The sequence below is a fragment of the Primulina tabacum genome, chromosome 11, assembly GCF_025594145.1.
Source record: "Primulina tabacum isolate GXHZ01 chromosome 11, ASM2559414v2, whole genome shotgun sequence".
NCBI lineage: Eukaryota > Viridiplantae > Streptophyta > Magnoliopsida > Lamiales > Gesneriaceae > Primulina > Primulina tabacum.
In genome coordinates, this window is record NC_134560.1 from 22,613,096 (window position 1) to 22,624,759 (window position 11,664).

Genomic DNA, 11,664 nt, shown 5'->3' on the forward strand with positions numbered 1-11,664 from the left:
CCCGGGACAACATTGAGACTCTATGTGCTAGAATTACACTTTGACTTGTTTACCGACTCTCATGGGGTCAGCAGGTGGCAAGGTTGGGTGTTCTGTCGAAACATATAGGAGTCGATGCATTGTAGTCGGGGATTCACCGCTTACCTTCGGGTATAGATATCCTATGTGTTCTCATGTGTATGTAGGTTGAAATCTCTGATCAGAGTATGATGGTAATTATGAAAGGGGTTTCATAGATTACACCATCGATGCAACTATGACATGACACATAGTATCGATTCATTGATAACTCTCGATATACCAATGGTTGTCGAATCGGTCGGGATATATGAGTTGAAGGGATTGTAATGTACGCTAACCATAATTGAATGGTTCTTGCAGGCACTATCATTTGATACCTAGGAAATCATGTAAGCGATGCTGCTAGGCATTTAACATGATTGGTTGGGTACTATCAGACTTGAGTTCTGACGTTCTTGTTATCAAGGAGTTGATAGGTAAGAATGGAGCAATTGGGGTATGCTCATATAAGGACATGTTTAGTCCGAATCACATGGAGATGTGAACCCACGGCTAGTTGTATCAATGAACCATTGAGGGCCACACAAGTACTAGCTTTCTATATCCCGTTAAAAAGTAAAATAGTTCAATGTGTTGAACGGCTTATAAATGAGTTTATAAGCGTGAAGAAAAATAGAAGTATGACTTCTATGAGAGAAATGTATTTTTTAAACATTGTTATGGACTAAATTAAATTAATTCAAGTGTTGAATTAATTGAACACTAGTGGGCCTAGTAGAGTCCAAATAATTAAATTAGTTCAAGTGTTGAATTAATTAAATAACATTGGGCCTTGTAGAGCCCAATTGGAAATAATTATTTAACTAGTGGACTTGAGTAAAATCAAGTAAAGTTTAATTGGGCTCAAATATGTTTGAGACAATTAAATTAAAGTCCATGGGCCTTGTAATTGTTACAAGCCCACTCAAAATACATGCATGGGAGGTGAAGAGTTGGGAGACAACTTTTTGTTTAATCAAGGCATGGTATGCAAAAGTTGGACTTCACTTTTTACACAACCAAGAAAGTTTCTCTCCCTTCTATCCTCATATACACATGGCCGAAATATTCAACATCATTCTCTCAATTTTTCTCTCATTTTTCTTCTTCAAGAGTTGAGGAAAGAAATCACTTCTCAAAGAAAAATCCTCCTATTTTTCTAGTGCAAAATATGAGGGGATCTACCTAGTTGGTGGTGGGCCTAATTTTGAAGGAAGGAAGCTTGTAGATTGTCTTGCCTTTGAAGAGCCAAGTTGTTTACAACTTGGTTGGAGCCGTCATCAACCTTAAGAGGTTGATAGGTATAATTTCTTAACACCCTATGTATGACGAAGGTGTTTAGTATATGTTACGCACTAGTACAAAGGTGCTCGATTTTTCTCTTGCAAAAACCGAAAATTTTGTACCTTCCGTCGCGCATTCGGGCTCCTAAAATCGATCCCTTTCATCAACATCGATGGGTAAGGTTTGACACGTGAAGATGAACGACGTCATATTATTGGGTCTTAATCAAACGTGAGACAAAAGTTTACGTAGAGGGTTGCATTGAGATGCAATTGGAAACTACCTTTTAGGAATTGTGATTGGCTGATATTATTCGGGATCATGATTCGCTAATTGGACCTTGCGTACCTACTGAGGAAAATAGTTTCCCGTTTTCACTAGAGGGTAGTGAAAGATGTCAAAATAGTGGGAGTAAACATTTATAAAGTAAAAGTCCATACTTTATATCTTACTGAATATTTTAAAATAGTCATTAACATTTATCTGTTATACTTTTCAGTACAATTTTTGACAATGTCTTCGATTCGCAATCCGCTATCTGCAATACTCGACAAACACGTATTAACCGGACCTAACTACCTCAATTGGCTAAGAAACCTAAAAATTGTCTTGAATTCGGAAAGGATAGCATATACACTGACTTAGTAGCCCCCTGTTGAGGCTCCGACTGACTGCACTCCTGAGGAATTGCAGATTTAAAAGGAATGGTGTGACCATGACTTGAAAGCCAGGTGTTATATGCAGGCTTCTATGAATGATGAGCTGCAGAGACGTTTTGAGGATGCAAACAGTGCTGCTGACATTCATTTGCATCTCAAGGAGCTCTTTGGTGAGCAAACACGGCCTCTTAGGCATGCTACCATCAAGGAGCTGATCACTTTGCGCATGCGAGATGGGGCCTCGGTCCATTAGCATGGCCTGAAGTTGATTGGGCTCGTGGACAAGCTCATTGGCATGGATCTGATGTTGCCTTCGGAGTTGACCACCGACGTGTTGCTCTTATCGCTGCCTAGCTCATTTGATCCTTTTGTGGTGAATTTCAACATGAACAAGCTAGAGCTGAGCCTTGAGGAGTTGGTTAACATGCTTGTTACGTTTGAATCCACCATCAAGAAAGAGAAGTTGGTTCTTTATGTGGGTTCTTCATCTGGTACGAAGATTGATCCACAAGGGAAGGGAAAGAAGCGTTCTTTCCAACGTCCCAAGAAGAACGTGCCCTTGTTGAGGCAATCTCCGAATCCCGTCGTGGCAGCCACACCAGTTAAGGCTGACAAGACTAGTGATGTTTGTCATCACTCCAAGAAGCCTGGACATTGGAGGCGTAATTGCAAAGAATATCTTGCTCATAAAAGTTCTGAAAATGGTATGTTCTACATTGAAGTAAACATTTCAATTAACTCTACTTCTTGGGTATTGGATACCGGCTGTGGCTCACATCTCTGTAATGATTTGCAGGTGATGGGAAGAAATAGGAGACTAAGGGGAGGTGAGACCTTCTTGAGGATGGGCAATGGGGCAAGAGTTGCTGCCAAGGCTGTTGAAGATGTTTACTTATTGTTGAACAATAATTTTAAGTTAATTTTTAAGAGATGTTTTGTTTGCACCTGATTTTATGAAAAAACATTGTTTCCATTTCTATGTTGATAAAGATGGATATTCTTGTTTCTTTAGCAAAGGTGTTTGCAATATTTACAAGAATGAATGTTTGATTGGTACTGGTGAACTGGAAAACGATCTCTATAACTTAAAATTGAAAGATATTCCACTAAATGTCCAATCAAAGGCAGAAACCATATGAGTTATGGATGGGTAAGCCTCCCAAATATTCTTATCTTAGAATATGGGGGTGCCCTGCTTATGTGAAGCAGGTAGTGGGAGATAAATTGGATAGTCGATCCATTTTATGTTATTTTGTGGGATATCCAAGGAATTCAGTTGGATACTATTTCTATCATACCAAAGAAACAAAAGTGTTTGTTTCTAGGAATGCAACCTTTTTGGAAAAGGAATTTCTATTGGATAGAAAAGGGGAGATGATAGAACTCGAAAAATTTCGAGAGACACCCACAATTATAGAACCAAAACCCGAAGAGCCAAGAGAGGAGATACAAGCTCCTAGAAGATCCGAGAGAGTCTCGAGTCCACCTGTGAGGTATGGTCTGCTTCTTGAAGAGGGCCATGATGAGCCTAACCATGGATGTGATCCAAGGACCTTCAATGAAGCGTTATCTGATGCCGATTCATCCAAGTGGCTTGAAGCGATGGAATCTGAGATGAATTCCATGCATTCAAACCAAGTGTGGAATCTCGTGGATCCACCTGAGGGAATTGTTCACGTAGGGCGTAAATGGATTTACAATAGGAAACTTGGGGCGGATGGGAAGGTATTGACCTTCAAGGCGCGATTGGTGGCAAAAGGATATACTCAAAGACAAGGAGTTGACTTTGAGGAAACCTTTTCTCCAGTTGCAATGTTCAAGTCTATAAGGATTTTTCTAGCCATAGCTGCATGGTATGACTATGAGATATGGCAGATGGATGTTAAGACAACCTTTTTTAATGGGGATAATAAGGAAGAGATTTACATGTCTCAACCTGAAGGGTTTACATCTATCGGAATTGAGCATATGGTATGCAAACTTCAAAGAACCATTTATGGTCTAAAGCAGGCATCTAGGAGTTGGAACCTTAGATTCGATAGTACAATCAAAGAGTTTGGTTTTAATAAGAATCCTGAGGAACCCTGTGTGTATAAGAAGGTTAGTGAGAGTGTTGTGACATTCCTGGTGCTTTATGTTGATGACATTCTACTCATTGGGAATGATGTAGTAATGTTGCAATCAACTAAGATATGGTTAGCGAGTAAGTTCTCGATGCAGGACTTGGGTGAAGCATCTTTTGTATTGGGAATACAGATCTATAGAGATAGATCAAGAAGATTGCTTGGTCTCACCCAGTCCACATACATTGATACCATCGTGAAGAGGTTCTCGATGGATGAGTCCAAGAGAGGACATCTACCAATGTGTCATGGCGTGTCCCTATCCAAGTCTATGTCTCCCAAGACTGATGCAAAGATAGAGGCGATGACACGCATTCCGTATGTATCTGCGATTGGTGGCATCATGTATGAGAAGATATCTACACGTCCTCACGTGGCTTTCGCACTAAGTGTAGTGAGTAGATATCAATCGAACCCCGGTCTTCGACATTGGAAAGCTGTGAAAGACATCCTCAAGTATTTGAGAAGGACCAATGAATTGTTCTTGGTCTATGGGGTTGGGGAACTGAAATTGGAAGGCTATACCGACTATAGCTTCCAAAGCGATATCAATGACTCGAATTCAACCTCTGGGTTCGTATTCATGCTCAATGGTGTCGCAGTCTCTTGGAAGAGTTCCAGGCAAGACAGTACTGTGGATTCCACCACTGAGGTCGAATACATTGTTGCACCAGATGCAGCAAAGGAGGCTGTTTGGATAAGGAATTTCGTCCAAGAGTTAGATGTCGTTCCTATGGAGTTGCTCATGTCTCGGTGTTCTGTGACAACACGGGAGCTAAAGCTCAAGCAAAGGAGCCAATGTCTCATCAAAAGTCCAAACATGCATTGAGAAAGTACCACATCCTCCGAGAGATTGTGGAAAGTGGAGATGTCTTGATTGAAAAAGTCGGCTCCGCAGATAATGTTGCTAATCCACTAACTAAGCCTTTACCTGGACCATTATTCGAGAAGCATTGCGAATCGATGGGTTTGAAGCATATGGGTAGTTGGCTCTAGTGCAAGTGGGAGATTGTTAGAGTAGGTGCACGTCGAGCCAAGTGTTGGCCGAGTGTTCACAATGAAACTCTATGTATAAACAATCTTTATTTTAATAATATTTGAAATTATTATTTTGGCACATCTTTATCTGTATACCCAAGCTAGTTGCATAGATAAAGACCTTGAATATACACATAGTAGAAAGAATATGAGATGCTCATATGATGAGTATCATGAAACTCTTATTTAGAATACTGTATATTCTAAACAGTTCTTAGTCGATTCAGCCGCCGCTAAGAAGGATATAGGCCGCTCGAGTTCGAGATTAGTATCTGCGATGTGAGTACCATGTTTCATTGGTAGGGGACATTGTGATGTCCGAGCATGCAGATAGGTGCTCCTTATAGAGTGCACTGAACAACCATCCATAAAGGACTTTCCAAGTGGTTCTCACTTATCGAGTGGAAACGTCCTAGTTTATGGTTATACACCATTAGTCCTTATGTCCCGGGACAACATTGAGACTCTATGTACTAGAATTACACTTTGACTTGTTTACCGATTTTCATGGGGTCATCAGGTGGCAAGGTTGGGTGTTTTGTCGAAACATATAGAATTCGTTGCATTGTAGTCGGGGATTCACCGCTTACCTTCGGGTATGGATATCCTATGTGTATGTAGTATGAAATCTCTGATCAGAGTATGGTGGTAATTATGAAATGGGTTTCATAGATTACACCATTGATGCAACTACGACATGGCACATAGTAGCGATTCATTGACAACTCTCGATATACCAATGGTTGTCGAATCGGTCGGGATATATGAGTTGAAAGGACCGTACTGTACGCTAACCATAATTGAATGGTTCTTGCAGGCACAATCATTTGATACCTAGGGAATCATGTAAGCGATGCTGCTAGGCGTTTAACATGATTGGTTGGGTACTATCAGACTTGAGTTCTGACATTCTTATTATCAAGGAGTTGATAAGTAAGAATGGAGCAATTGGGGTATGCTCGTATAAGGACATGTTTAGTACGAATCACATGGAGATGTGAACCCACGGCTAGTTGTATCAAAGAACCATTGAGAGCCACACAAGTACTAGCTTTCTAGATCCCGTTGAGAAGTAAAAATAGTTCAATGTGTTGAACGGCTTACAAAGGAGTTTATAAGCGTAAAGAAAAATAGAAGTATGACTTCTATTAGGAGAATGTAACTTTTTAATTTGAGGAAGTGTTCCTAAATTAAAAGTTGGCCAAACAAATAATGTATTGAAAATTGTGATTTTCATAAACATTATTATGGACTAAATTAAATTAATTCAAGTGTTGAATTAATTAAACACTAGTGTGCTTAGTAGAGTTCAAATAATTAAATTAATTCAAGTGTTGAACTAATTAAATAATATTGGCCTTGTAGAGCTCAATTAGAAATAATTATTAAACTAGTGGACTTGAGTAAAATCAAGTAAATTTTAAATGGACTCAAATAAGTTTGGGACATTTAAATAAAAGTCAATGGGCTTTGTAAATGTTACAAGCTCAATTAAAAAGCATGCTAGGGAGGTGAAGAGTTGGGGATTAATTTTTATTAAAAAATTGCATGGCATGCATAAAGTTGGTCTCTACTTTTTCACACACTAAGACAACTCATTCACTCACCCTCCCATCACACTTTGGCCGAAACTTGAAGCTTCATTTTCTCCCAATTTTGTTCTTCAATTGTTGAGGAATCCTTACATTTCTCTTTGAAAAATCCTCCTATTTTTCTAGTGCAAAATATGAGGAGATCTACCTAGTTGGTGGTGGGCTTGATTTTGAAGAAAGGAGAACAAGAAGAGATTGTAGATTTGTCTTGCCTTTGAAGAGCCAAGTTGTTTACAACTTGGTTGGAGCCATTACATCAATCTTTGAGATTGATAGGTAATTATCTTAACACCCTATGAATATGATTTTGTGTTTTGTATATGTTACACACTAGTACTAGAGGTGCTCGAAAATTTTATGTTAGAAATATCATTTTCGAAAATTTTGTTGCTTCCGTTGCGAATTCGGACACCTAAAATCGATCCCTTTCACAAATCCCCCTGGCCAAGAGTAATCAAGATAAAGCCAGCTTCATCACTTCGGGAGGTATATTTTTTTATGTTGTAATGCCTTTCGGGATGAAGAATGCAAGGGCCACTTACCAGCGTCTCATGAACAAAGTCTTTGAGAAGAAATTGGGCCGGAATGTGGAGGTGACGACATTTTGGGCAAGTATAAAGAGGTTGCGGATTTCAATTCTGATTTGGAGGAAACTTTTGCCACTCTTATGCATTATGGGATCAAGCTGAACCCTGCCAAGTGTATTTTTGTCGTAAAGAGTGGCAAGTTCTTGGGGTACATAGTGACAGATCGGGAAATTGAGGTGAGTCAGGAGAAAATCAAATCTGTGTTATGCATGCATCTCCCCGATCTGTCAAAGAAGTACAGAAGCTGACTGGGAGGATTGCTTCCCTTTCTCGATTTATATCCCGGTCAGCACATAGAAGTTATCCTTTCTTTCAGGTCCTAAGGAAGGCCCAACAATTCGGATGGGATGATAAGTGTGAACAGACCTTCCAAGACTTGAAGATCCATCTTGCAGAGCTTCCTATATTGGTGAAGCCGGAGCCCGGGAGAAATTATTCGTTTATCTATCTACTACAGAGTATGCTGTCGGCTCAGTTCTGATAAAAGAAGAAGGCTATGATCAAAAGCCTATATATTATGTCAGCCATGCTCTAAGAGGCCCCGAGCTTTGTTACATTGAAGTAGAGAAGATTGCTTTGGCCTTGATCATGACCGCCCGGAAGCTGCGACCTTACTTTTTGTCGCATCAAATTGTTGTTCTCACCAATAGTCCTCTAGGGAGGATTATGACTCACTCAGAAGTGTCCGGGCGGATGATCAAATGGACAGTGGAATAGGGCGAGTATGACATTGAATATAAGACCCGGGTTGCCGTCAAATCACAAGGCTTGTCAAATTTTTTATCTGAAATGATTCAGCCCAACGAAGAGAAAGTATGGAGAGTTTTTGTGGATGGAGCTTCTAGCCTTTTGGGTGTGGAGTAGGGGTTGTAATAATATCTCTCTCGGGAGAAAAGATTAAATTGGCACTAAGGATTGATTCCCGGGTAACCAATAATGAGGCTGAGTATAAACTGTCCTTGCTGGTATCCGAGATGCCCGGGAGGTTGGAGAATCCCGGATTATTCTGTACTCTGATTTATAGCTAATCACTCAACAGATAAAGGGCGTTTATGAAGCTAAGGATGACATGATGCTCAAATATTTACAGCTCATTCAAGCTCAAGCGAAAATCTTTGTGGATTGGAGTATTGAACAAATACCCCGAGAGGAGAATGGAGAGGCAGATGCTCTAGAAAAAATGGTTGCTTCTTTGTCAGAAGTCCGCACCTGGGAAGTCTTGCATATTTCTCAATTGGCCCTTTCCGCCGAGGAAGAAATATTACCAGTGCCCGAGGACTCCTGGATGACACCACCGATCAAATTCATTATAAATAATGAACTGCCCGCGGACAAAGCCTGAGCTCAAAAGATTAAGAGACAAGCTCCCAGGTTTGTTCTCTTAAATAATGTCTTGTACAGGAGATCATTCCAAGGACCTCTATTAAAATTCTTATCTGAGGGAGAAGTGGATTATGTCCTCCGGGAAATCCATGAAGGATGCTGTGCTGAGCATCTCGGAGGAATATCTTTGGCCCGAAAGACAATGCTTGCCGGGTTCTGGTGGCCAACTCTTAACCAAGATTCTGCCCGAGTGGTCCAGGCTTGTGAAGGATGTCAACACCACTCAAATTTTCAACATATCTCGGCCACTCTTATGAATCCTATTTGGGCATCTTGTCCTTTTGATCAGTGGGGCATGGATATTATGGGTCCCTTCCCAATTGCCTGGACTCAAAAGAAATTCTTACTGGTGGCTGTAGATTATTTTTCTAAATGGGTGGAAGCTGAGCCCTTGGCCAAGATCACTGAGCATGAAGTTTTGAAATTTCTGTGGAAGAACATAGTATACCGGTTTGGAGTACCTAGAAGACTGATCTCAGAAAATGGAAGACAGTTTCAGGGAAAAGAGATTACATCCTGGTGTCGGGAAATGAAGATGACTCAGTCTTTCACCTCCGTTGCCTATCCTCAAGCTAATGGCCAAACAGAAGTTGTGAATAGAATTATTATACAAGCACTGAAAACCAGGCTACAAGGCAAAGGAAAGAACTGGGTGGAAGAATTACCCAGTGTTCTCTAGGCGTATAGAACAACTCCCCAAGCACCAACTCAAGAAACTCCCTTCAACTTGGTATACGGTTCTGAAGCAGTCCTCCCAATTGAAGTAGGGCAGACCTCTTCCCGGGTAGATGCTTACCCGGACAACAATGATCAAAGCCGGGCCATGGAATTGGACATGGTAGAAGAGAAGAGAGACCGAGCATTCATTCGAATGGAAGACTATCAGAGCCGGGTTTTGAAGTCATATAACAGGAAGGTCCGGATCCGAGACTTCCAAGTAGGGGATCTAGTCATGAAGAAAGTCAACCCTGCCCGGGATGTTGGTAAACTGGAAGCTCGGTGGGAAGGACCTTATAAAATAATCCGGAGGGTCAGCTCGAGATCTTTTTATCTAGAAAATGCCCCAAGGACGTTCTCTCAAAAGGCCCTGGAATGTATTTAATTTAAAGAAATATTACGCTTGACAAATGTAATTATTTGAAGGAAGATATAATGAAAAATCTGTTTTCTCAAAGAGTTATGTATGATTCTAATATCTTAACCCGGGTGGTACAAAGCCCCGGTTACATAAAAAGCCCAGGGCACTACACCCTGGCTCGGGGCACCACACCTCGACCATTCCCAAGTCCCGGGCCATGCTCCCCGGCCCAAGGCTCTGCACCTTGGTTATTGATAAGCCCACGGCACTACACTTTGGCTCAAGGCACCACACCTCGACCATTCCCAAGTCCCGGGACATGGTCCCCGTGTTAGAGTAGGTGCCCGCCGAGTGTTCACAATGAAACTATATGTATAAACAATCTTTATTTTAGTAATATTTGAATTTATCATTTTGGCACTTCTTTATCTGTATACCCATGCTAGTTGCATAGATAAAGCCCTTGAATATACAAATAGTAGAAAGAATATGAGATGCTCATATGATGAGTATCATGAAAATCATATTTGTAATACTGTATATTCCAAACGGTTCCTAGTCGATTCAGTCGCCGCTAAGAAGGATATAGGCCGCTCGAGTTCGAGACTAGTATCTACGATGTGAGTACCATTTTCATTGATAGGCGACATTGTGATGTTCGAGTATGCACATAGGTGCTCCTGGTAGAGTGCACTGAACAACCCTCCATAAAGGACTTTCCAAGTGGTTCTCACTTATCGAGTGGAAAAGTCCTTGTTTATGGTTGTACACCATTAGTCCTTATGACCCGGGACAACATTGAGACTCTATGTGCTAGAATTACACTTTGACTTGTTTACCGACTCTCATGGGGTCATCAGGTGGCAAGGTTGGGTGTTCTGTCGAAACACATAGGAGTCGATGCATTGTAGTCGGGGATTCACCGCTTACCTTCGGGTATGGATATCCTATGTGTTCTCATGTGTATGTAGGTTGAAATCTCTGATCAGAGTATGGTGGTAATTATGAAAGGGGTTTCATAGATTACACCATCGATGCAACTACGACATGACACATAGTATCGTTTGATACCTAGGGAATTATGAAAGGGGATATATGAGTTGAAGGGACCGTACTGTACGCTAACCATAATTGAATGGTTCTTGCAGGCACTATCATTTGATACCTAGGGAATCATGTAAGCGATGCTGCTAGGCGTTAAACATGATTGGTTGGGTACTATCAGACTTGAGTTCTGACGTTCTTGTTATCAAGGAGTTGATAAGTAAGAATGGAGCAATTGAGGTTTGCTCATATAAGGACATGTTTAGTCCGAATCAAATGGAGATGTGAACCCACGGCGAGTTGTATCAATGAACCATTGAGGGCCACACAAGTACTAGCTTTCTAGATCCCGTTGAGAAGTAAAATAGTTCAATGTGTTGAACGGCTTATAAAAGAGTTTATAAGCGTAAAGAAAAATAGAAGTATGACTTCTATGAGAGAAATGTAACTTTTAATTTATGAATGTGTTCCTAAATTAAAAGTAGGTCAAGTGAATAATGTATTTGAAAATTGTGATTTTCATAAACATCATTATGAACTAAATTAAATTAATTCAAGTGTTGAATTAATTAAACACTAGTGGGCCTAGTAGAGTCCAAATAATTAAATTAATTCAAGTGTTGAATTAATTAAATAACATTGGGCTTTGTAGAGCCCAATAGGAAATAATTATTAAACAAGTGGACTTGAGTAATATCAAGTAAAGTTTAATTGTGCTCAAATATGTTTGAGACAATTAAATAAAAGTCCATGGGCCCTTTGTAAATGTTACAAGTCCACTATGTTTTGCATGCTTGAAAGGTGAAGGGTTGTGCA

General features: G+C 40.4%; 1 protein-coding gene across 1 annotated transcript; it reads left to right on the plus strand.

Moving 5' to 3' along the window:
* Positions 1–8,797: 8,797 nt before the first annotated feature.
* LOC142519694 (uncharacterized) lies at positions 8,798–9,405 on the plus strand. The gene is made up of 2 exons (XM_075622725.1): positions 8,798–8,929; positions 9,016–9,405. Exons 1-2 carry the CDS (start codon positions 8,798–8,800, stop codon positions 9,403–9,405), a joined length of 522 nt encoding a protein of 173 aa, XP_075478840.1.
* Positions 9,406–11,664: the final 2,259 nt, after the last annotated feature.

Excerpts from the sequence above, each read along its gene's own strand:
- LOC142519694 (XM_075622725.1), top strand. The coding sequence starts at position 8,798 with ATGTCCTCCGGGAAATCCATGAAGGATGCTGTGCTGAGCATCTCGGAG. Across the intron at positions 8,930-9,015 it reads TGCCCGAGTGGTCCAGGCTT|TGGGGCATGGATATTATGGG; the intron begins GTGAAGGATGTC and ends CCTTTTGATCAG.